The sequence below is a fragment of the Brachycentrus maculatus genome, unplaced genomic scaffold (assembly GCF_059751285.1).
Source record: "Brachycentrus maculatus isolate JH-2025_06_01 unplaced genomic scaffold, ASM5975128v1 h1tg000180l, whole genome shotgun sequence".
In the NCBI taxonomy this organism is placed as follows: domain Eukaryota; kingdom Metazoa; phylum Arthropoda; class Insecta; order Trichoptera; family Brachycentridae; genus Brachycentrus; species Brachycentrus maculatus.
This window is the reverse complement of record NW_028280931.1, coordinates 2,441,200-2,469,008: the sequence shown is the minus strand read 5'-3', so window position 1 is coordinate 2,469,008 and position 27,809 is coordinate 2,441,200. Positions and strand designations below refer to the sequence as shown.

The following is a 27,809-nucleotide window of genomic DNA, read 5'->3' as shown; positions in this document are numbered from 1 at the left end:
GTGGAGAATGTCGGGTGATTGAAATATAGTTTAAAAAATGTACAATGAAAAATGAAAGCAGAAAATAAAATAAAACAAAGTAGTTTGTAAACAATTACATATAATTCAAATAAGTTAAACCTGCGTGCTACCACTTTCGTGTATTCATCATACAATACCAGTATGTATATATAAAAAATAATAGTACGATACCGTAACTACATATATTATAGTAAAATAAGTCTGTATCGAGAGGTATTAGGGTGTCGTACGTGTCAAAATTATTCAATCTAAAAGGTCGTAACAAAATAAACACAAAATTAAATTATTGTACAAAAAGTGGGACGAACCGCGTAGTCACTTATTCCACTTCAGCCAAAACTCACACACGATACTTCGCAAGCACACCGTATTTACATTACCACTCCCGGGATATACTTAGTCATTTGTTTAAAACTAGATTTAATCTAAACCTTGTCAAAACACCCATCGCTAACGAAACCGAGTATCGCACAATTTACAATCATTTTAGAATACAAAATAACAATGTACCAAATATACAATACATATTATATACACACACACATAAATATACGTTTAGGCTCAATCAGTAATCCACCGCGTCACGAAGGAAGAAGTATTAATAAATCGCGGCAACTCTTCCTTATGGAACAAAACGTCTTATTTAGCTACAATTCAACACCGCGAGGTGGGAGGGGGGAGGGGAGGGGACTACACTAGTATTACCGTCATTGGGACAGTCACGAGGGGCGGGGGAGGGGGCCCTCCGGGAGGAGGGGGCGGCACGCCTAGTGCCGGGGCCAGCCCTATACGGAGATCTCGTAGTTCATGTCGTAGACGGAGGCGCGCTCGGGCGCGACGGGCGGCGGCGGGCCCGGCAGCGAGTCGGACACCTCGAGCGCGCGCACGAAGGACATGGGGCGCGGCGCGGGCTGACGGCGCGGCGCGTGCGGGCTGGGCGCGGGCTGGACGGGCAGCACGGGCACGCCGCCGCGCAGCGCGGGCAGGTAGGGCGGCGCGCGCGGCGGCGGCTGCCCGGGGCTCGTGTCCTTCCACAGGTACACGCCGCGCTGGGGCGAGCCGGCCAGCTCGCGGATGTTGTCGCTGGTGTGGCGCTGAGCCGCCGTGGCCCCCGCGCGCGCCAGCTCGCCCTCCGACAGGAAGCGGCGCGAGGGCGAGCAGTGCGCGGGCGCTCCATACCCGCCCGCGCCCGCCGACACGCCGATGAAGTCGGGGCGGCGCGGCTGCGTTGGCGTTCCGGGGTTTGATCTACAATCAAATCATTATTATTGACTACCACTACCACCATCACGGCATTTCTCCCACAGGGGTAGGCAGAGGATGGCACGCCACACTCTTCTGTCCTGACATACATTCCTCGCTTCGTTCACATCCATACATCTAGTCACACATGCCTTCCAATTACGCAGACTTTTGACACTACCAGTTAGGTTCTGATTAATCTGGTGTGCCACATTCGCCACATATAATTTATTATTGACTATATACAAACATACAGTACATCACAAGGATTTAAAAAAATAGAAACATAATTTTATGTAAAATAAATTATATTGTTACTAACTTATTGCCACAATATTAAAATGTATAATATGGGCAGAAAATATATACTGTAATATTTAGTATGTTACATAAAGAGAGTTAAATATCCTTTTATCGAATTTACAACACGTAAGATAATAAAAAAAATCTTCCTAACCAACACAGTAGTTACAGGCTGGAATAAAGGGCCAAGCTTAGTTGTCTTCTCGATTGCAATCAACTAGTTTTAAAACTTCTTGGATGCTTTTTTGAAGAAAGAAAAATGCAGACAAAATATAGTGTAAGAGATACAGGCACACCAGTCAAGGTTGCCAGACTTTATCAAAGTAATATAATAAAATGGTATATCAGAAAACACTATATGTACATGATAATAAATTAGCTTATATGATTATCACTCAATATATATGTCTGTACTAGGTGAAAATATTATGCATGATGTATTCATTTTGTGAAAATACTACCCTACAAAAACCTACTGATGAATGTTTATATTATAATAATTATAATCAAAAATACGAAATTGTTATGAAATGTTAATACACCGTGGTACTTATTTAACTGACCACTGGCAATACCAATACAATATTAATAAAATCGCTTCCAGAGGCCTCTAATTACATACATATTCTAAATATAAATAGAGGTGTCAGCAGTAGGTTTTCTGCATGTTGCATTGGTGTTGCTAGCAGTCAGATAATAAAATATGACAGCGCAAAATCTTGTATTGCTAAAAATGATTTCTGGAATGAATATTTATTTCTAACTGCTTTGTATACGATAATAAATTAAATGGCAAACTTGAAACAGCAGTAACACTACCTAACTTAATAAAATAGTAATAAATTCCAATGCTTAGTATAGAATATGTTGTATTTTTTTACGAATAGCACACATCTGACAAAAAATTACACAATTTGGTTTGTACTAGTGATAAAAATCAACATATAAATATGAATGATGTCGACATGACTAACAAATAAAAAGAGATCTGCAAATAATATATATATATATATATATATATATATATATATATATATATATATATATATATTCATACTAAATGATAAAGTATCATTAGTACCTACCTAATATTTATATAAAAAAATAAGTAATAATTTTCATGAAGTTTGTGTTCTTCAAAAGCACATAATTTACTTACTTTTATATGTTTTATATATAAAACCAAAAAAAACAAAGTTGCTAAATTTCAATTAGCTTGCTGGATTTTGATTAGAATGTTAAATATCACAATTATTATATAAGTGTACTCATCTATACATATTAAAGCCCAATATATTAAGTACAAAGTATATAAACCTTTTTAGTGTCAAAGAATATGATCAGGCTTCAAGCTATCAAAAATATATGGCACTAAAATGGTTAAAAAAAAAAACAAATAAATGTGTAAAAAAAATTGTAATTTTAAAACCATGTTTATTTATTTATTTTGCGTGTTTGCAACAACAAAAAAAGTTTCAATTGTTTTCCTGAAAGGTAGCATTCTGTAGATCCTACCTTATTTATTGTACTTGTCGAAATATGAATGTGCCAATTTGTAGAATAATATCTCAGCTAAATAATAGCTCCACCACCAAAAATATGTAATATGTAAATAATAAAATGTAGTGAGATATGAAAATTTTCTATATAGTTTGGAAAGGTGTAAAACCCAAAACATAACTGCAAACTGCACACACAACTTACTATTAATAACATTTTACCATCGGACGGAAAAATTAGGACGAGTAACGCCCATTTTATTAGGTCCATCTATGTTTTGCAGGCCAGAAGAAAGCAAACAGAAAAACAAAATAAACAATAACAAAATAATGGCGACTGAACAATGTCAAATATGAACCAATTCAAAGAGTTTTCATGCCAAATTAGTAAGAATTGAACTAGTAATGAACTCAGTATAGCAGATCCCTACCAGGTGAGGTAGTTGCAAATTCCTCGCTTTCATGGCAAACAGAAGTCAAATTCCAAACTGAAATTACTGAAAAGATCACAGGGAATTATAACTTTTTTATTATTTATGATTCGATTCAATGTCTGATGCAATGAGAGATTTAAATAATAATAAAAACCACTAATTTCTATGCACCCGCTTCTCACTTAATGACAATCCCATTTGACAATCGCTCTAAATTATGACAATCATCGAGCGTCTGAAGCAGAGGTTAGCACGCTTTTTGTGAAGGATGAAATGCATTTTGGCTGTATCAGATCGTTAAATAAGGGCTGTCTCTACTATAGTATATAGCCAATTTAAATATACAGTTCACCCATTGGCAATATTTTCATTTCACTTTAGAATTTGACCACTTGAGAAATTTATTAATAAGACACATCAAGATAGTTAAATACACAAAGGAATTGTCTAAAAAAGCATTAAAATTAGTATATTATAGGTTTTGAAGTGTACACAAAAAAGATAGATTTTTGTTAGTAAGTATGTGAAAGCTACAACCATGTAGGTAGAATAATTAGAAGAAATTTGTTTTAGCTGTAAATATTTCAAGAATATGGTGTTCAAAATGATATGGAAAGTATGATACTGTTAAATAATATGCTTCTTAAGCAAACTTTGATAACCACTCATTTGAATGATTAAAAAAAACTGTTAATTTTTAATACAAAGAAGTAATTGCGGTTTCAGTTGACTAAGGCGAAAGTTAGAAAGCGTTTAAAATCAATGTGTTGGCTTCCACTGTCTCGGAATGCGCGTTTACATGAGACCAATATTGGCTTGGCTTGGTGGAATATTATAATATAATTGGTCTCGTGTAAATGCCACATCTGTTCCTTTTATTGAAGGAACTAATTCGATTTGCTATTTCAATACCAATAGTCTAAGGATATTGTATTAAATTTGTAATGTTCATCCGTCTGAAGATGGCCATCAGACGGCAAAAGAGCTGATTGGTCAAATAAAAACATGGAAGAACACTAGATATTCTAACCTGCGCAATAGTGAAAGTGAATATCGTCATAATGAAAATTATAAAAATATAAGTTTAAATTATATGTATGAAATATGAATGAAATATTTGATGGGGCGATGTAAGAATTGTATTGTATGTATATTGAGATTGTAACATTGTACAAGATCGGCGAGTGTTGAAAGTACATACATACATAAAGAGATTACAGTAACAAAATGAGAATGTCCTTACCGGAATGAGTGTTGATCAGACGGCATTAATTGGTTCCATACAACTAAATCACAAATCAGTCATCGGTAATGTATATTTAGGCCAATTACTAGTTAACTAAGTCCTGACCACTAAGAAACTTCTACCTGCAAAGGAAATTGCGAGTGTGGATTAGGAAAGCAGAGGATAGATCTACGGTGTCGCATAACTCCATTCAATTATATTTTTGTATCCATTAAAAAATATATTTGTGTCTATCGAATAATATTAAACACTCAACTGACTAAATTTTGGCAAGAAGATTTGCCGGTGCAAGCAACCGTTGCCAACAAGTCAAAAGACTGTCCGAACACGGCTCGGGTTATTCAATAAAAACAAATGGGTCAATATTTGACCCTTATAAATCAGGACTGATGAGTCGGATTACAATTTACCTGAGCAGTGGTCGGGCACTTCAAATGCAATAAAAACTCCTTGCCCGAGTCACGCTTGGGCTAGTCAGGGAACAATATTATCGTTTCTATAAAATTATTTTTTTGAATCCATGAATTTACTGTGATAGCTGCTGCGTATGTATTTTAACTATGTAATTAAAAATGTCCAAAAATCTATAGTTTTGAGTTTGTATTTGCGGCAAACATCCTCTCAAATATTCAGTGAATTAAACACCTTTGAGTATTGAGAATGGATTGATTCTACTATTGAATACACAATTTTTCAAACTATAAACGAAAGCGCTACAAGCGCTACAGTTCACATATATTTTACTGTCGCCATATCTCACCTTTCTACAAACATATTAAAAAACGTACATGATTATTGTTAGACACAAACGTATTGTACAAACATCAATATAATCTTGAATTATGAGACACCATACAGGGGTGCAATCAACATCTAATGAGGTATTGTGGAATAAAAAATAAAGAAGAAAAAAAAGTTTTACAATAGTTACTTGGTACATATTAAGGGAGAGTTTTCTACAAAATCATATTAATAAAAACAGGCAATTCATTCATAAAAGCGGCATGCAATGTTTAGGGCTAAATATGGAAAGTTTTGTTAGCACAAAGTGATGGTTTTTATTAATTTGATTATATCATTGACCATAGCAAAATAACCTTTGAAAGAAAATATCATAATAAATTTTTTAAAACTTTTTCCTTTAATCCTTATCTGCACCCAATGGTGCATAGGGAACTGCATTGTAATGACACAGGGTTATCTTGATCATAACCTTCATGAAGGCAAGGTGCGCTTCAGGTACCAGTCCAGGGTAATGTTAATATAAATATTAGAGTGAACAGTCACTAATATTTATTTTCATCCCTCTGGGAATCGAACCCGAGGTCTTCAGCGCGGCCGCTAAACGTGCTTAGCATTGCACTACAGAATATACTAAGCTATGAATATGTAAATTTTTGCATATATTTCATACAGAAAATTGTATACTTGTATGTTCAAAACATTTCAAAAATAATAACAACGGTATACAGAATACTATCCATCAAAAGATGTGATGTCTAATTTAATATATTTTAGTTTAGATTTTAAATTCCCGACAAAAGTAACAATGATTTTTAAACAGGTTTTACAAGGCCCATGAATGAGTTTTCTTCTGTCCCAATTAACGTAATTGTTTAACTGCAAAAATAGTGTTTACATTAAGGCTTTTTCTAATTAAATTAATAATAATAAAACCCTTATCCGCACCCAATGGTGCATAGGGCACTGCGTCATATAAACGCAGTGTTATCTTGATCGTTTACACAGGAAGGAAAGGTGATCAGCCCTCCGCTTCAGGTACCAGTCCAGGGTAATATTAAAATAAATATGACAGTGAAAAAATCACTTATATTTATTTTACCCCCCTTGGGAATCGAACCCGGGACCTCCAAAACGGTAGCCGAACGTGCTGACCATTACACTACGGAGGCGGACAAATTAATTAATTAAATCAATATGACTTATTTAGAAAAAAAGGACCTAACTAAATAAATATTTGGACATGATCACGCCGAAAGTTAGCAATTGTCGTAAAAGTAATGGTAGAGTAAAGAGCATTTTTACATATATTGATTATAAATAACGATATATTATTACATTGGTGATTAAAAAACAAAACATTTACATCACAGTTTCTTAATGTAAGCACAAAATTATTATGGTTAGAACTGCTGTGATGTAAGTTTTTTTGTTAATATCGGAAAATGTACATTTTGTTATCGTATGCTACATTTACCATACATCCGATTTGAGATTAAAGTTTACACATTCATCTCTTGATTTGCCGAAATAGATTGTAAAAAAAATCCCTTAAGAAAAAGTCTTTCCAAAATTGCTATAAATTATAGCCTTTTCAGCATATAATGTTGCGAATAAAGGTAGGTATTTACAAAAAAAAAACAGTAACGGTTTAGCCTATCAGATTTCTAAGTAATGCTGCTTAAAATAATCTAATCTAAAATTATTCATAATATTGAAATATTCTTATAAAACCAAATTTAAACATTATTAATAATTAAGTAAATTTAAGTAATAGCCCTGTTTTAAATATTTTCCCTATACCTATAAATAATAAAATTATAAGAAAAACTCCATGCCTTTAACCGCTCTCGACTTCAAACCTCACTTAATCAACCATTTCTTTATCCCGCCTACTCACCTAATAAATCCCTTACCGCACCCCAATGGTGCATAGGGCACTGCTTCATATAAACGCAGTGTTATCTCGATCGATTACACATGAAGGAAAGGTGATCAGCCCTCCACTTCAGGTACCAGTCCAGTGTAATATTGAATAAATATTAGAGTGAAAAAATCACGTATATTTATTAAACCCCCCTGGGAATCGAACCCGGGACCTCCAGAACGGTAGGCGAGCATGCTGACCATTACACTACGGAGGCGGACATTATACTATAAATATTTCTCAGTTTTAAGTTTAGTACGTAAAGGTCACAAGGTGCTTAATGAAACCAGTTAATGAAAAATTACCAAAAATAAAAGTGCTTAAAACAGTGAGTTTTATTTCTTTTACAAAACAATGTACTTTGACGTTTCTTCATAATATTCTAAATTAGTAAAATGATTTTTTTAGTACAATTCTGGACACCACCTTCCCCTTTTGAATTTCGCATGATGTGAACAGTTAACAAGACAAGAAGCCAATAAATAAATAATGTTAATTTTGCTCTAATCTTAAAAATGTAGCTGTTTATTTTGTTTACCGTTGTCTCTTCCAACTAGAGTATTTGGTTGCTTTTATTGATCACAATTATACGGTCGGGCGTGAAAAGTTGCTCGCGGTCAGAGAGCGCCGACCTGTGTTGATTGTACAATTATTTTTCATGGTACTGTACATTGAATGATATACTCTTGATACAGTAATCCCCCGTAAACCGCAGCTCGTTTTGTGCAGAGCGGGTGGAGAATTTATCAATCATCTTAAGTTTTACTCGGTAAATACCACTATTTGAAATAGTGGTATTTACCGAGTAAAACTTAAATTAAAAATGGATAGATATTCACACAACAATGTGACTGCCGAATCAATTGATTAAATTTATCTTTTCCCTTGGACATACCCCGCAATGCTATTACTGTATTTTATGGACTAAAAGACGCTACGGACTATAAGATTAACCTTAGTTTTAAAGTAATGAAAAAAATCACATTTTAAACATTAGTTGCAAAGCCAGACTAAAAAAAGTTTATAAAACCGAAATGACCTTTAAAATCCCTGAAATTTGCCTGTGTTCTCTGTTAGCCTCAGAGAACATTACTTAGTATGTCTTTATGTACTACAAATGCACTTGTGGTGGACTACATATTTTATTTTAGTATAAAACGCACTTCAACTTTGAAGTAAATTTTTTAAAAACTACTTAACAGTCGAATTTTGGCGAGAAAATGCGTCGGTGCAGGAAATCATCAAAGAATACTGCTCGGGTTAGTCCATAAAAACAAATACATAAATATATTTGACTCGGGCAAATCAATACCGCCAAGTTGGATTACGATTTGCCCGAGCAGCACTCGGATTCATCAATGCAACACAAATTCCTTGCCCGAGTTACGGGAGGGATAAACTGGCAAGTAGTTAAAGAAAAAAGTGCATCTTTTAGTCTGTAAAATACGGTACGGGTGTTTCGTAACGATAAGCGAGATAATGTGCACACACTCAAGTTTCAGATTTAAGGTAATAATAATTTATGCAGGTTACTGCAAATTTAAGGAATAACCGAGTCATAGAAGATGGAAATAATTTGTCACAATGGATTTCTTCTTCGCATCGACACAGTGTTATCTTCAATGATAATTATATGAAAGCATAGTGATCGGTCCTGCGGTTCAGATAAATAACTTCAATTAATTTAAACCTCCATGGGACCTCCAGCATGGTAGCCAAATGGTTTAACTACTGCACTATGGCCCGGACAATGGATTTAAGGTAATATAATTAAGATAATTTCATGAAGATATGAGGACCTGCAAACTCATTGAATAAAACATGACATTAAAAAAAAAGAAATCCTGTCTTGACCCTGCAATGATTTTTGAGAAATGGACTTACGAAAATAGCAAAGTGCATTGTTAAATAAGCTTATTTTTTTGTTGTTGGCGATACCAAATCTCAACTTTGTATGAACGCATAATCTCGCAAACCATAGCATTTTTCAACCAACACAATCCCTGCAGTCAGCGAGGAATCACTGTACTTCATCATAGAACTAATATAAAACAAGGTACGTTAATCAGAATTTTCAGATTGAAATAGAAGATTAGACGTCACTGTATATCAACATTATGTACACCGAAAAAAATGGCAATTATCATAAAAAAATTATCCTGAAGAAGATTTTAAAATTAACCTAACGAAAAATTGCCAGTCAAAAAAATGAATGCAAATAAAAAACGGTAATCAACATGCCTTGTTCACAAGTTGAAAGGCTAACTAGTATTTATTCTCAAACAATTGCATCTCGGATGAATGGCAAATGTCACTAAAGATTGGAACCGGGTACATTAAATAACATATCATCCTAATATGTACTGGCAACAAGCTTGCTTGTGATGAATTCATTCAAAATATGAGTTGGAAACCTAATAATTCCTTTCAACTAATAATTTATTCAAATATTAAGATGACTAGATTTCAAACAGTTTAAGTGCTGATTTTCCCTTACATTTGTGCTACAATTTTTGAATATTTTTTGCAAAAATGGTCCATTTCAAAATTAGTGGACATTGTAAGGGTGAGAACAAAAAAAGTATTTCTATCTTTCACTGTAAATCGGTTATATTTGTTTATTTGTGAGTATTATTGACGAATCGGAACAGAGAAAACGTGCACGCTGCAATACAACTGCCAAAATACACTGGCGTCATCGTCGGTATATTGATGACCGCGCTTTTGTCAAAGTATACCAGAGACAATAATTGATTCTCAGCACTCTCAACAGTTAAAATAACTAAATTAATTCCATAATCACTCATAACGCTTAGTTTTAATATATGGTGCTGTCATGACTGCAATTGCATTTAAATAAGCCATCTTCACTATGTCTATGGTTGAATGAATTAGCTAGTATTATCTGTGGTTCACTATATAATGCTTGGCCTCAAAATTACGGTAAATTAACACATTGTTGTCAGCCGTTTTTTTCATCAACGCTGACCCTAATTAGGGTCGTGTACTAATCATAAGTAGCCGGAAACCCAATTCCGATCTGTACAATGTTTTCTTGGCATCTCTCGCGCTCTACCAAAAGTAAGCAAATAGAACGCTTATAAGCATCTCCCGCTCTTTACCAATGGTAGATGCTTTTGAAGGTTTTCCGCAAACAATGTGTTAATTAGATGATTACTAATGGCCGGCTAGTTTTTAAATATGGTGCTGTTATGGATGTAATTGTACTCAAATAAGTCATCTATACTTTATCTATGGTGGAATGAACTAGCTAGTATTATCTGTGGTCCACTATTATATTTAGCCTCAAAATTAAGGTAAATTAATATGCATGTAACATATTTTGTCCGTAGGATATAGGAAGGTATCTAATATGTTTATGACAGCTTATAAGATGTTACCTACAAAAAAAAAAGTTAATCGAAAGATAAAAGATGCAATTTCTCACCTCCTAATGGGGCTGTTGATGGCTAGAGGCGTAGGCACTCCGAGGGCCTTTATCCTCTGCTGCATGGTGGGTGAGGGTCGTTGCGGCTGCTGCATTCCGTGTCCTCCCTGCATGGGGTGCCCTCCCCCCTGCAAGGGGTGTCCCCCGCCCTGCATGGGGTGCCCAGCTCCCTGCAGGGGGTGGCCTCCCCCCTGCATGGGGTGCCCGCCCCCCTGCATGTTGTGCCCCGCCCCCTGCATGGGGTGCCCGCCGCCCTGCAGGGGGTGGCCGCCCCCTTGCATGGGATGCCCGCCCCCCTGCATGGGGTGGCCCATGGGCTGCGGCTGCATGCCGTGCCCGGACATGGCCAGCTGCTGCTGCCGGATCTGCTGCTGGAGCTGCTGCTGGAGCTGCATCTGTTGCTGCTGTATTTGCTGCTGTTGCAACTGTTGTTGGTGTTGCTCTTCGACACCGTATCTGCCTGAGGGGTCCATGGGCCTGAAAATAAAAACGAATATTATAATTTCCAACCGATAATAATGATGACAAAACAAGAAAAAGTAGGTAAAATAATTGGGAAGAATTTTCTCAAACATTAATAAAGGTTTCAGATCTATTAGTTCACAAGATTTCCAATAAATGGAGTAGTGTTCATATGTTGGCAGCCTGCGTTCAGTCTCAACAGTGGCTTACAGCTCTAAAAATAAAGTTGAGTAGCCCTATTTGTTGAATCGTCCTATTACGTTAAAGCTATTTTTTACACTAAATTTACATCATATATAAATATTTACATAATCTTACAGTAAACTAAACATTTATTTCAAAATTATTTCAGACTCTTTTCATTCCTCAAACATTCAGGCATCCCATCGTACATTTTCAAACCCTTTTACATATACTACTTTGCGACTTCTACGATGTAGCCACATTTGAGATGAACCAGTTACTGACTAACTATTCCTCTTAGGTCACCTATGCTGAATACAACATCACGGAAGTGCATATTTCACAAAGGCAGAAGTAGACGTGTATACATTACCTGCCCCTGGTGTAAGGGCTATGCCTCTCCACGGGCGGCATGAAGTAGTTGGTCTTGGAGCCCCTCCTCTGCAGCAGGGGCGGCGTCGGCTCGCAGTCGGCGCTCTGCGTGCCCTGCGGCTCCATGTCCGTGTCGGAACCCTCGCGACCCGGAGACAGCTGGACAGAGAATGATCATAAATACCGAGCATTTGGAGCGTGCAAAGGTGAGAGTGAAAGTAAGATGATCAGTCCTGAACTTCAGATGCATACCTAGCTGGCGGGATCCGAGACCACCAGCCCCTGAAATGGACCTAATAAGCAGGTTTTAAATACACTTAGATGGGAAAGGTATTTCTACCCGTTGGGTCGATTGATGCTTAAGAACGGGAAGGGTATTTTTACCTTCTGCGCCGGCCTCATTTCGCATTTTGAATTTTGTTGCTCTTTTTTTGTTGTTTTAAATGTTCGCTTTATGCTACGATTCTTGGCATTTGTATTACATTTTGTTTATGTGAATCAACAGTGCTCAATAGTGAAGTACCAGGGGTGTTTTTAGGTGTTACCAGTTTGCCGGTTTTTTCAATAAAGAAAATGCTTAATTCTCAAGGGAATCTCAATTTTTTTTTATTCAAAGTATTGACCATCGGATTCTATACATTTTGCCCATCTTTGAGGCAAATTATGAATACCATTCCAAAAAAAAATTTTCTCTTTCGAGGCAAACCATTCGACGAGCCATTTTTCGACTTTTTCAAAATTGGCGAAGCGCTGCTCTGCGAGTGAGTGTCCCATCGATGCTAAAAGGTGATAGTCAGACGAGGCAAGGTCTGGAGAGTACGGCGGGTGCAATAATATTTCCCAATTCAATGCTTTGAGAGTGTTCTTCACCACTTTAGCTGTATGAGACGGTGCGTTGCTTGCGACAATTTTCGATTTGTCTCTCGTTCATTTGGTGTGGTACCCATTTTCCATACTTTTGGATCTTTCCCATGGCTTTTAAACGTTGGCAAATTGCTCCTCGGGTCACATTAAGTGTTTGGGCCAATTGTTGTTGCGATTGGGTTGGGTCTTCATCCAATAACGCCTGCAATTCCTCGTCTTCGAACTTTTTCGTTGCACTAGGATGCTCATTGTCTGTTAAATCGAAATCTCCACTTTTAAATTGACGAAACCATGTCTCGCATGTTCTAATCACTGGAGCATGTTCATCATAAGTTTCTACCAGCAACCGATGAGCTTCAACTGCTATTTTCTTGATGAAATAAGAAAAGCAACGAATGTTGCAAATGCGATTTACTTGGAACGAAACTCGACATATTCACTTAGGTAAACAACTATGACACTATTATTTTGGCAGAATGTAACTTGTGTATTTTTTAAGGTTAATGTCCATAGAAAAATATGACAAAGATGCCAAATCATAGAAATGTGTACATATCTCTAGGGACATCTATGAGTAAAACCGGCAAACTTCAACTAACCCTTATGTAATTAATGGTAGTGTTGAAGTGCAATCCATTGCACAGTCAAAGAGGACTAGAAGTAATTGCCAAGTGATACTTGTTTGCAATGGTAGTAATATGCAACTTTAGAAGCATGAATTGGCGAGAAAGGAATGACAAAAGCAAAGAGTGGTATGGCAATGTATCCATTTGGCTAATGAACGGTTAATGGTTTGTAAATAATTACATAATTCAAAATATACATTACAGTAATTAAAAAAAAAGTGTTAATTAAAAATTATGTGCTACTTATGTTTAACACGTTCTGTGCATCGTACATGGCTCTTCAGGTAGGAGGGGTCAAATAAATATAAGTGATTTTTCCACTCTAATATTTATTCAATATTACCCTGACATTTCTTCATATCGCTCACTGCTTTCAAGAACGTCATAAATCAAAATACTTGATTTTTCAGGAGAGCGTTTTTAATGTTAAATATTATAATACAATATATTAAAAATAAATATGAAGCCACTTTTTGAACTTTTTACTGTGCAACAGATCTTTTTAGGTAAAAGCTGAAGGTTTTTTCTCTATTTGAAAAATATTTAGTATATTTGAAAAAACAATTAAACAATACCTTTTCTTCAAAATGCAAAAACAACACTTTCTGCCCTGTAGCGGGTAAATATTAAGTTAAAAATATGCCGCTTTTGCTGGGATATAGTACATTTTCTGGGCATTCCGAAAACATGTACAACTGAAAATTGTCGATTATTGATTTATGACGTTCTTGAAAGGAGTGAGCGATATGTCAACACAATCAAGATAACACCGCGTTTATATAATGCAGTGCCCTATGCACTATCGGGGTGCAGATAAGGGTTTGAAGAAGAAATAGAAAATACAATTTGATTTTGAACAAAGTTATGGGTTTTCAAAAATTCAGACTGAATGACATTATTTTATATCCATTGAATGTGTTAAACATAAATATGTAATTAGATTCAACAAGTATTTTATGGATCGATTGTACATGGTGAGACATACTTTTAGACACGTTAATCGTCAGATTAGTGGAATTATTCCATTCCGAATCAAGATAAGTGCACTTTTTCAAATTTCGTCAAATTTAAGGACTGAAGAGGGAAATTGGAGCAGAGTGGTCAAAATAGAAACATCTGAAATAATAAAACAATTTATGCAGAAAAACACCCGAAGGATAAGCGACAAGGAGACATGCAAATTTAAAAAAAATACCACTTGGCAAAAAACATATTTCTAAAAAAAAATTGAAAAAGAAAAAAGGATCTATGTTTTGGTGAAAATTTTGCAGTCAAACACAAAAATGTAAATATAAAATTATAAATATTATGGTCATAAGAAAAAAATAATGTTTACAAGAAGCGCAGGGCCTTACCTTGCCTTCATGCAATTAACGATCAAGATATCACTGCGTCGCTACGATGCAGTGCCCTATGCACCATTAGGTGCGATCGCTCACTCCTTTCAATAATGTCATATATCAAAAACTTGATTTATCAGGAGATCTTTTTAAAGTTTAAAATTATAATAAAATGTATGAAAAATAATTAATATATTTAAAAAAATAATTAAAAAATACCTTTTCTCCAAAATGGAAAAACAATACTTTCTGCCCTGTAGCGGGTAAATATTAAGTTAAAAATTATGCCACTTTTGCTGGGATATAGTACATTTTCTGGGCATTCCGAAAACATGCACAACCGAAAATTGAAGATTTTTGATATATGACGTTGTTGAAAGAAGTGAGCGATATAAGAAACAATCTTAGCACTCAAATAGTATTTTTTTTTTGGGTTAGGGAAAAGTGATTTAATTGAATGGACTTCTACTCTACCAATGCACAATACTTGATTGGATTGGGGTTCGCACTTGAAGTTTAAAGTGAGGTTACCTTGTTATATTGCGCGTGTTGTGCGCTACTCGTGGGTCGGTGTGCGCTGCCGTTGTTGTCCGCCGTGTACACCTTCACCTGACTGCCACTGTTGGGAATTATAGTACTGATGGCCGATGGCATCACGGCTTTCTTCAGCGATGCCCGGGATAGCCGTTGCAAGCTGAAAACAAGAAAATCAGATCAATTACTACTACTCCCACTACTGTCATCGCGACAGCAGAAATTCTGTGCAAGGATAGGCAGAGAGAATGGAACGCCACACTCGGCTGTCCTGACACACATTCCTAGATTCCTTCACATACATGCATCAAGACTATGATGTTCTCTACGTTAATCTAACCATGATGGGTGAAAGCACTAAAAATAAAAAAGAATCGGCGTAAACGTTACGACGAAATGGCTCCGGTCAGTTGCTACTATAAGTGTGTGAATAGTGCTAAAGTAATGACGTGTAGTATTGTTTGCATGCTGGTGTAGTGATTGTCCTGACAAAAAGATGGGTACCTCTCGAAACCGGTAGACGAAAAAATCTCAATGAGTGGTTATATACTAATATTACTAACATTTTTGTAAAAAAGTATCAACACATTTCGGACGGGTGTTTTTTACACAGTTATGCACATATAGACTTTAACAAAGGAGGTAAAAATACCCTTCCCGTCCTTAAGCATTAATCGACCGGACGGATAGAAATACCTTTCCCGTCCGAAGTGTGTTTAAGGTGAGTTTGGTCGACGTACCTGGGATACTGCGGTCCAAACTGCGTGTAGCAACAGTTGTTCCAGCAGCCCCTGGAGAAGGGGTTGTAGCCGCCCTTGAACTTGCCCGTGACCTGCTCGTTGGTGGTGCGGCCCCGGGACACCAGCACCATGTGGAAGCCCGTGAGCCCGAATATGGGGATGGCTAGCAGCGCCACGATTCCCATTATCACCATGCTACGTTTATCGCAGTTAAGGATAAAATACATGCAAAGTTGGGTTGAGTATAAACTCTGTCTACTCATGTACAAATCAATATGACTCCAGAGTATCTAAAAAAGCTGTGTATTCCAGACTAATTGGTAGATAGACGTCTCACGCTTCGATCGGCTACAATAACTGCTTTGGGCAAAGTGATCTTACCAGGTCGCAACCAGCGAACTAAATTTGACCAGAACCAGAAGCATCATATAGACATTGACATGAGAGTTTTTAATCAAGGTAGGCAGTGAGGTTGGGTATAAGGCATAGTAGGCACTGTTTTCCTGCCTATATAGAATGGACGCCTCTGCATATAGACATACGCGGTCTACTTCAGGTTATTTTTAATATTGTTACGGCAAAATATTCTTGACTCCATCGACTTCTAGAGGGCTGGACAGGGGTATGTTGGCGTGGAGAAACAACCCCTATGAGATTTGTACAATGCGTCTAAAGAACTTTCACTTCAATAAACTAATTGATTAAAGTTGTAACCCAATGGTAAAATCACAATGTGTTAAAATATATTCAGAAAGGATACGACACAATTGGCTCCACGTTGGACAGGCGGTCTTTGCAGTTCAGCACGAAGATCAGACTCAGGGAGAAGATGGTGAGCATGTGAATGGAGAGAGAGATCAGGAAGAAGAAGAAGAATCGGTAGTTTCGTCTGCCGATGCAGTTGTTCACCCACGGACAGTGGTGGTCAAAAGTCTGAAACAAAATTAAACTGTCAATTTTTACATTTACAAAAATTTTGTACTTTTTTTTCTTATATTAGATATGAAGATATTTTTTTTCTTCACAAAAGTAACTCCTGTGAAGTTGACACCCAGCTATCCTTCCATCTCTTTGGTGGGCTTCCAATAAGGCGGTGACCCTGTGGTATGACGTTAGCCGCAATGTACGGGATTACAAAAATCTAAGAAAAAATTATGACAGCATTGTTAATTCATTTAAAAATTAACTAATTATCATGCTGCTTCCACGGGGCTAGGCGGAGAGAATGCCACACCAATCTGTTTTTGCAAACAATCTTCGCCTCTTCCACATTCATGCTCTCCTCATACATACCTGCCGATTATTCCGAATCTTGACCTGACCACTTTTGAGCATTTGAAATACTTGAGCATGCAGAGTTTGTCATGGTTTTTCTCTGCTCCTATTTCCAAATACAATCGCTTTATAAATTTGTTTTACTGTTCTGTTTCCACTCATTCTTTCCACATGCCTGAACCATCTCAACACACCTTATCTTTATTTTATTGGTAATACTTATCTCAGCCTTGCATTCATTCCTTATTTTTGCTGTTCAAACCTCTATCATACTCTCTCATAACACAAAAAAGTACCTTCAAGCAAAGCACACAACAAAATTCAATTATTTCAAATGTTACCTAGGTTTAGAGAAAATAGGTTGCGATTTAATGTATATTGGGCCTTTACCCTTTCCGGTCCCCCAAAATTAAAATAAATTTAGGTAGACAGTTATATTCCAATTGAAAAAAAATCTTTTGTCCTCTGCTCCACATACTGTTGTAATAGATATGAGTGACAAAAATTTAAGCTTGGAATTTAAATAAATAATAGTAATGATGAAAAACATGTCGAATAACATCCGACATGGGATCTAAGAGGGAAAAATCGATGTCGAATGAGATTCGACATTGGACCAGTAAGGGTTAATAAGGGTTAACCCAGAATTTGAGAGCAAAGATTTGGATGTACTCAAGATATTGTGTATTAAATTTACCTCTATGCAGTGGTTACAGACAGAACAGTGGGAACATCGCGGGGGCCTGTAGAATTTACAGGTGGCGCACCATTTCATGCGCACCGTGATGCTGTTGATCTCCACATTCTTGTACAGCGGAGCCCTAAAGTCATCCTCGCGGTCTTCATCCGGGGGAGCTACAAGAGATGCATTTCAATTAGTTCAAAGCGGCCCTATGTCCAAAGGCGGAAGCGATACGGTCCTAAACAGCTAGATTAACAAATGATAAGAACGGTTCTAGATAACACACTAAGCCGGCAATGTAGACTTGAAAATTTTGAGATATTTTTGAGGAAAATTGACATTATTGATGTGAAACTTTTTTAGGTGCGGTAGGGTAAATTGGCTTGCATCAGACGAAAAAGTCGTTTCTTTTTTGTCATTCAAATACAACAGCTGGAGGCACCTTGCAGGAACCTGTATGAGGATCAGTGTTAGTTCATAAGGAACTCTCACGAGAGGTGGTATATCATATAAAAAACCCTTACCGCACCCCAATGGTGCATAGGGCACTGCTTCATATAAACGCAGTGTTATCTCGATCGATTACACATGAAGGAAAGGTCATCAGCCCTCCACTTCAGGTATCAGTCCAGTGTAATATTGAATAAATATTAGTGAAAAAAATCACTTCTATTTATTAAACCCCCTTGGGAATCGAACCCGGGACCTACAGAACGGTAGGCGAGCATGCTGACCATTACACTACGGAGGCGGACAGAATATCATACATGATAAAAATACTGAAGGACATCGGCACCATAAACCAAGCTAGGACATAAAATGCTAAACCCTCTTCTAGTGGAACGAAAGGCCTGTTGATGACAGTTAACAGTCCGCCTTCTCCCGAGGAGTTTAACATAGTTTTCTCACAGAAATGAGCAAATGCTGACAAGTTCCTGATTGGCCCACAGCAGATTATCCCTCCTGTTCCCAACATAGATTAAAATAGAAAATGTTTTTAGCTAGAAGAAACCAAAATCCACTAATTGATCTATAAACCTTGTACATAATAAGCAAAGGTAAATAATAAATGCACCTCGCATCTAAAAAAAAATCTATGTCGCACATGTCATAGACAGTCTATGCCAAGGGTGTCAAACTCAAAAGCTACCAAGGGCCACATAAGGTATTTTGGGTCCGCCGGCGGGCCACATCAAGTAACTCAAAAATCTCATTTTCATCTAACTTTGAGTGAATAATTTATCATCAAAGACAGTCACATGAGGTACAGTAGATCCAACTTAATGATTTTGTAAAAGAATATCATATGCTCTCGTAAAAAAAAATGATTTCAATGAAGAATTAAAATAAATGAAAATTTATAGCTATGGGTCTCCGCAGGCCGCAAAAATAGGTCGCATGCTGCCCGCGAGTTTGACACATGCCTGGTCTGTGATGCTGTTGCATGGGAATTTTTTTTTTTTTTATGAATAAAAAAAAATGATAAAAACTTTGTTTTTATTATAAACATCATTGCTTTATCTGCGAAAAACAGAACCTTCCATCACAAAGCATATATCGCTCACTCCTTTCAACAACGTCATATATAAAAAATTGTCGATTTTCAGTTGTGCGTGTTTTCGGAATGCCCATAAAATGTACTATATCCCAGCAAAAGCGGCATATTTTAAACTTAATATTAACCCGCTACAGGGCAGAAAGTGTTGTTTTTTGCATTTTGAAGAAAAGGTATTGTTTAATTATTTTTTTAACTGTACTAAATATTTTTCAAATGGAGAAAAAACATTCAGGTTTTACCTAAAGAGATCTGTTGCACAGTAAAAAGTTCAATAAAAGGCTTGATATTTATTTTTAATACATTTTATTATATTTTTAAACTTAAAAAAAAGATCTCCTGAAAAATCAAGTTTTTTGATTTATGACGTTGTTGAAAGGAGTGAGCGATATGTCAGATTAAACATTTTAAATTTCTGTCAGACATTGCAGCATATACCTACCTACATAAGAAATAAGCTATATAAAATGTATACCCACACACAGGCCATGCCTTTGTGGGATCTTCTTTTGTACTATATTATGTATTTTTTTGTACTTGTATTTATTTATATTATATTGTTTATGAGTTTTGTTCCCTAATAAACAAATTGTTACTTTGTTTTGTCATGTAATTATGTTCTGGACTTCAAACTGGGACTTTATTAACGACAGCTAAAGCATGAACTTTGACAATTTAATGAAAATGTCAAATCAAAAATGCAAAACATGACGGGTTCACTGATTTGATCCTTTGTTAATATATGCGATCATGTTTCGACTTTCGCTAATGTAGCGTCTAAGCGGAGAGACCTCTTCATGAATTATTCGGAATAAATTTACTATGCTAGGGTATCTAATAAGAAAACGATTTCTTACTGTATAGCTAATGTGAATTTTAAAAGAAAATATAACCCTACAATATATTAGCATATTATTTTAACTCATGCAATGATTTTTGAGGGGTAGTTTCTATGGAGATAAAATAGGAAAACACTGCCCTTCAGATTACTGCATCATATAAACACTGCATCATATAAATGCAGTGTTATCTTGATCGTTAACGTTAAAGGTGATCAGCCCTCCGCTTCAGGTACCAGTCCAGGATAATATTGAATAAATATTAGAGTGAAAAAAAACACTTTATATATTTGACCCCCCCCCTAGGAATCAAACCCGGGGCCTCCAGAACGGTAGCCGAGCGTGCTGACCATTTCACTATGGAGGCGGACAAGATACAGACAAGATAACTACAGATGCAAATTATACACAATATTAAATAAATATTAGAGTGAAAAATCACTGATATTAATTATGCCCCCTTGGGAACTGGACTCGAAACCTCTAGCACGGTAGCCAAACGCGCTGACCACTAAACCACAGAGGCCGACTACATATAGGCACTTGTTTCTAGGTATGCAGTACATATTGGCGGTTCCATGGCTCAGTTGAAACTTTTATTTTAATACATATTATAGTATATTTTGAACATAGAAGGGTAGTTTATTACCTTTGGGAATAACTCCAGGGTCCATAAATGTTGCCAGTGTGAAATTTGCGAGCACAAAAAACGTGATAACCCCTTGACAAGCGGGAACCCATGAATGCCTGAATATGTAATACTGACATCTGAAATGAGAAACACATATGATTTTTACATCGATTGAAGAATCATGAACTGTGGAAGTCCAAGGTCTCAGCCTTGCATTCTTTCCTTATCTCGCCATTCGAACATCTATCATATCACTCACTCCTTTCAAGAACGTCATAAATCAAAAAACTTGATTTTTCAGGAGAACGTTTTTAAAGTTTAAAAATATAATACAATGTATTAAAAATAATATTTAGTATATTCAAAAAAACCATTAAACAATACATTTTCTTCAAAATTTCTGCAAAAACAACACGTTCTGCCCTGTAGCCGGTAAATATTAAGTTAAAAATATGTCGCTTTTGCTGGGATAAAGTACATTTTCTGGGCATTTCGAAAACATGCACAACTGAAAATTGACAATTTTTGATTTATGACGTTCTTGAAAGGAGTGAGCGATATATCGTTTTGCTGCATATTCTTCATTTAAAGGAGACAAACTTATTTCATTTGATTTTAAAAAAATTTAAAAGGGTTAAATAGAGGTTAATAAAGTTGCCTTTAAATATTGGCACAAATTTTTATCTACGTTAATTTTTTTTTTTGGATTAAAAAAAAAGAAATATTTGTGTTTTTATTATTTACATAAATATTTCAATTCATACTATTTCTGTGAGCCTAAGCGGCTCATTATTAGAAAGAGGTATCAAGTTGTTGTAGAGTGGATTCGAACCGAGGAACTGTGACTTAAGAGTCCGCGACGCTAACCACGGGACCACAACCCAATACATCCAGCAATTTTCAATTTACATTAAAAAAAATCATTTCGTAATGTAGCAAGTATTAAAAATGGAATACTACAATAGATTAGTATTTACATATGGTGAGTACACGTATATTATGTATTAATTTTAAATCAAACACAGATTTTTTGAGTCTACTAAGTTGTATTTTATTAACAAAAAACACATAAAAAATTATATTGTGACAATTGTTTCGCCTTGTTAGGGCATTATCAAACGAATGTGAAGATCAAATGGACTACGGTCCTTATGTAGCTATACAATTCTATGTGACAGTTTTAACATGTGCAGTAATAATTTATGGGAGACAACAGTCGCTAATGGGGGATGTAGGTATGTACCCTTATATTTGTTTTCTTGTACACGTATACATTATAAAATTGTAAAAATTAGCTAGCCAAGCTAGTAAACTTGAAGATGCAATAATTGCTGCACAATAGAATGAGCGTATTATCGGATATAAGTCTCGTTTTTGTCAAGAACAGTGTCATTAATCATAGTGACTTTAACTAGTTGACACGGGTGTCATATTACCATAATAAAATGTGCATACATGTTACAAATTAACCTGATACAAAAACAAATGAATCACAACCAATATAGACCAATGAGATAATCACATTAATTGACTAATAAAGCTAAAATTAATTATGTGATTAAATAGTGATTTTGTATTTGTTTCTCACTAAGATCAACGATCAATTTATTTTCTGTTGAAAAATATGCCATTATATACTTTAACACATTGTTGTCAGTCAGTTTTTTCATCAACCCCGACGCTAATTATACTCAGTCTGCCCTCCGACCCTCAGTATACTAATCACAAGTAACCGCAAACCTAATTCCCATCTGTACAATATTTCTTGGCGTCTATCGCACTCTACCAAAAGCAAGCAAATAAAACGCTTATACATGTCTCCTGCTCTCTACTAACAGTATCTAAAATATGCTTTTAAGATATTTCCCGCAAACAATGTGTTAACACGGTGTTTCCCAATTAGTAGTACCGCAATAAGCGAAATTGCATCAAGAAGTAGGAAGTCACATCTCTGATCAAGAGGAATTAATAGACATCTCATGCAACAGCAGACTCCACAGTTATTTTGGTGATTAAATTTAGTTTTCAATAGATTTAATTTTTTTCATAACCCTTATCCAAACCTAGTTGTGCATAGGGCACTGCGTAATATTGACACTGTGTCAAGTTGACTGTTACTAACATGAAGGCAAGGTGATCAATCAAAAGCTTCAGGTACCAGTCCAGGGTACTATTAAAATAAATATTAGTGAAAAGTCATCAATCTTAAAATTTCATTTGACCCCCCCCCTTTAGGTAATCGAACCCGAAGTCTCCAACATGGTAGCTAAACACTCTAACCATTTGACTATGGAGGTGGACGTATATAAAAGAGTTACAGGGAAAGGTTATTTTGAATTTTCCTTAGCGTAACAATCATGCAATAAATTATATTTAAATGTACCGTAGAACGTGGCTACTTGAACTTTGATGTGTTACTTGAGCCCAGTAAAAAAATATATTTATATCGTGGTATCGATCGAAGTATTGTGACAGTAAGTGTCACCTGTCAGGGAAACGATGAATCATGTCGATACATTCATTATTGTAGACCAAATACAGATTTTTTTTGTACTGGGCTCAAGTAACACATCAAAGTTTAAGTAGCCCCGTTCTACGGTACCTATGTAATTGCTTAAAGTTAAGCATAAAATACAAATTGATATTACAAAGTTTAAAATTTCCTTTCCATTTCCTTCAGAAAGGAGGAAATGGAAAGAAGGGGAAGAGAGGCCTATATCCAGCAGTGGAGGTCAGAGGGCAGAAAGAAATAAAAGTTTAAAATGTTAATATGGAGTATTGGACATATATAATAACTGACAACCAGTGAGATGAGCAGACAATATCGACGATATTGTCAAATCGGAGCGGTCGAGAAAGGCCTAGAGCCAGAAGGCATTGAAGAAGACCTTCACCCAGCAGATGGTGAATGCAGGTTGAGAGAGATGGCGGCAAGCATTCTGATTACCTTGTGTAAATAATGAGTTTTTAGAAAGATAATTCGGGCAGTGTGGTGGATGATAATGGCGAAATGACAATGAGGTAGTTAGGCAATCGGTTTGATGACATTCTATAATCGATTGCCAACCATCGCATATTACAGTATCTTATTTGGTTCACATTGCGTGGCACAAACAAAAAAGGACACGCCGTACAAGTCGACATTGTAATGAGACTCAAAGGATGACAATGGACTGATTAAATATTTCAAGCATTATACATTAAGACAGTATCATTCCATTTATGGAAGAATATTACGACGGAAAAGTTTTCAGCGTGATCATTAAAAGATTTTGTTGGTTTACCTATTTATATTTATTTGTTATTTGTCCGCCTCCGTAGCGCAGTGGTTAGCGCGTTTAACTAGCGTGCCGGAGGTCCCGGGTTCGATTTTCAAGGGGGGTTAAAATAAATGTGATATTTTACTGTAATAATTACTGGATCGGATACTAGGTACGCAAATCTGATCACCTAGTGTTCATGCAATTAACGATCAAGATAACGCTGCTTCGATGCGATGGATGCCCTATGCGCAATTGGGTGTGGATAGTGACGTAAGAAAAGTAGATATTTATTAAACATTACACAAAAATTAAACCTATATATATTTATTGATCCTATCAATTGTTGTAATCAGCCTATAAATATGATATTCAACAATAAGGTTTCCATGATTGAAATTCAAACACCTGTCTTTTCTCTATTAAAAAGAAAGAAAATTCCATCATATTGATTTCGTTTCATTATTTTATCACGTGAAACATCCGTCCTCTCTTCAAGAACCCTAACTATCTATCATTCTTTTCTTCTCAACTCCTTTCCTATTCTTTATCTTACTTCCACTCATACTAATTTAGTTTTGGTATATTGGAAGATATTGCTTTAAAGCAATAAGCTCGATAATGTACAGACCTTAGTATGAGATAGTAAATTAATAAAAATAAATGAATAATATAATTCCGATGTAATTTTGCAAACTGGGAATATACAATTTCGGGATCCCGGGATCGAGCAAGCATTTGCACATTAAAAACATTCAAACCACAATCCATTCATTTATACGTATATAACATCACACGGAGTCAGTTATTCTTTCTTGCATTGGTTTTGTAAACATGGCGGGTATTTTTTCTATTTGTCATTTTGCTATTGTGATACGGACAGGTGAAGAGTCATAGTATACCCAAAGAATATTTTTTAACATATTGGCTCCCCAACTTTTTTTCGTTTGTTTTTCTTGCCTTTATTATCTTTAAAAAAAACTTCACAATTTTTCAATTAATTTACCAATTTCATACACAATTTGCCATGTTTTACTCAAACTGCTGTCAAAGTAAAAGTATAGTGTTCCATACTTAAATAAAAAAGGCTAATGAAGAATGCCATTACGAGGAAAAAAAACTTTATGTTGCCATATAGATGTCACTTTTACAAACTTTTTAAGCCCTATCCATATTTATTAGTCGTTATATTGAGGTTCTTTGTTTCCAGTTCTTTGGACACGTTGCGCGTGGCAACGAGGATAGCCTGGAACGACTAGTTGTGATCGGTATCCTGGAGGGAAAGAGAGGGAGACGAAGATCCCCACACGATGTACCGATCAAATTAAGGCAGCAGCAGGCACCTCAGTGGTTGGAGCGCTATGTGCAGCGCAGTCAAGGGATAACTGGAGAAGAGTCATTGCTTCTGCAAGGGTCACAACCTTCAGCAATGAGGAATAAGACGGAGAAGAAGAATATTGAGGTTATACAAAAAAATAAATATGCATAGTAAACCCGGGCAGTTTGTTGAAAATAACGACAGTTCTTTTATCTCGTTTAGCAAAATCCACTTAACAAAACCTTTTATCAGAAATTAAGTAAAACTCAATGTGATAAGATACAATCTATTTAAAAGTGATTCATTTTACGTTAATCCTCAAACACACTTAAAATGTTAATAAACCTAAATGGATATTAAAATATATAAACTTTAGCACACCTCTAACTTGATGTCAATGTTGCATGCAAAGACATTATACTGTTGGATTGATGTAGTGTTGTTTTGCTTGCTTATAACACTAAACAAAGTGATGTAGATGTCTATTTATGTTAAAAACGTTTATTATCGTTAAGCTAAAGGGATATCGAACCTTATACGTTGAGCCTATAAAAATGTGTCTAATATTTTCAAATAAAGAAAATTACAGCATCATATATAACAACACTTTAATTAAGTGGCTCTACTCAAAGTATTCTAACTATAAAGTAAATGAGTAAAATAAAAATGATTTGTACATTTTAACTATTCTATAATTTTATCATGTTATCTTGATAAATGACATTTGGTTTAGTTTATAATTTATTTTGAATAAAATGTCATATATTTATGATGCACAAGTATTCAAATGTATTTGTATTTCATAAATATAATAGAATATTTAAAAAACAGCAAGTAAAAATAAAATAGTAAAATGTGCAAATCATCAACCACGAACAAAGCGTAGGGGAATGAGGGTAAACAGATATTTATAAAATTAGACGAGATTAATCTCGCAGGAACTAAATGAAGTTCTATAAAAATTGCGTAAATACGGTGAAATAACAAGTTTTAAAACACGAATCAATAATAAGAACACAGATATATCAAGCAGTTGAACTAACATCAATATTGTCATTTTTTATAGCGCTCATTCACCATGAACATTAAAATAATGTGGGTCATAATAATCTAGGGGAAAAATGAACTTGTTTAAAGTCGTTAATTAGACAATGTGAGGAATATTAATCGACGCACATGCAGTACGCATCGAGTGCTGGAACAAATAATCAGATAAAAGCTGGCAAAACACGTATAATCGTATTTGTCTGGGACCCGAGCGGTCTGCTTATAAACATATTAACGGCTGTCAAGAACGATGAGAAAAGCTCTCGTAAAAGCATTAAAAAATATTATTTTGGAAGCCGGATAGCACCGAAATACACTAAACACGTTATTTATAGAAACCTATATCTAATTAGTACTTTGGGTTGTCAAAACGACTAAAAGAGGATGTTGAAAGAAAGCGATCAAAAGGACTTACGGATAATAGAAAAAAAGAGTGGTCGTGCCCAAGAGCAGCGTCCAGGCAAATGTTGCAGGAATATATCTTGTTTTGGCATCGCATTTGGGCATATTGGGAGCTGTTGTATCCCTCAAAACAGATTTAATGAAATATCTCTCTGCTACAGATCAACATGGCCGCACCTACTACATTGACAGAACTGAAGCGAATGTGCCTGTTTTCAGATTATAATGGAGACAACCTAACAAACTTATATTTTTTCTTACGTAGATACTTTGTACTAGAAATAAATTATTCATTTTAAAGGTAGGTACTTATTGAGTTAAAAATAATAATAAAGTATTAACTTATACGTGCCTACAAATACAATTGGTTTCACAAATTAAATCAGCAGGTAACATATTTTTTGGTTTATCAATAAATTAATAAATTGATATTCATAAATGAATGAACGACATCTATCGTATACTAGACAAACCTTTTATGAAAGATAATGCAGGTTTCTACACTAAACAATACAGGTAGACGAAATGATATTTCGCAGTTTTATAGAATAGGTGTAAGAATAAATACATATTTAAAAAAGGATGATAACAGAACACGGTGACAATATTTAAACAATTTTGAATATATCGCTCACTCCTTTCACAACGTCATATATAAAAAATCGTCAATTTTCAGTTGTGCATGTTTTCTGAATGCCCAGAAAATGTACTAAATCCCAGCAAAAGCGTCGTATTTTAAACTTAATATTTACCTGCTACATGGCAGAAAGTGTTGTTTTTGCATTTTGAAGAAAATGTTTTGTTTAATTTTTTTTAAA

At 35.6% G+C, this 27,809-nt stretch overlaps 1 protein-coding gene across 5 annotated transcripts; it reads right to left on the bottom strand.

Annotated features, from left to right (window-relative positions):
* Nucleotides 1-83: 83 nt before the first annotated feature.
* Nucleotides 84-27,198, bottom strand: Zdhhc8 (zinc finger DHHC-type containing 8). Of its 5 annotated transcripts, none has more exons than XM_088262498.1 (10): nt 27,005-27,198; nt 20,983-21,101; nt 17,955-18,112; nt 16,743-16,915; nt 15,983-16,180; nt 15,240-15,402; nt 11,880-12,037; nt 10,862-11,338; nt 7,952-8,045; nt 84-1,269 (listed from the first exon to the last, which is right to left on the bottom strand). In XM_088262498.1, the coding sequence occupies exons 1-9, from the start codon at nt 27,094-27,096 to the stop codon at nt 7,967-7,969; spliced, it is 1,617 nt and encodes a 538-aa protein (XP_088118624.1). In that variant the 5' UTR covers nt 27,097-27,198; the 3' UTR covers nt 84-1,269; nt 7,952-7,966. The 5 variants fall into 5 exon arrangements, with proteins under 5 accessions (XP_088118624.1, XP_088118625.1, XP_088118621.1 ...); XM_088262499.1 differs by having other exon boundaries at nt 15,983-16,177; XM_088262497.1 differs by lacking the exon at nt 84-1,269 and adding an exon at nt 4,743-4,867.
* Nucleotides 27,199-27,809: the final 611 nt, after the last annotated feature.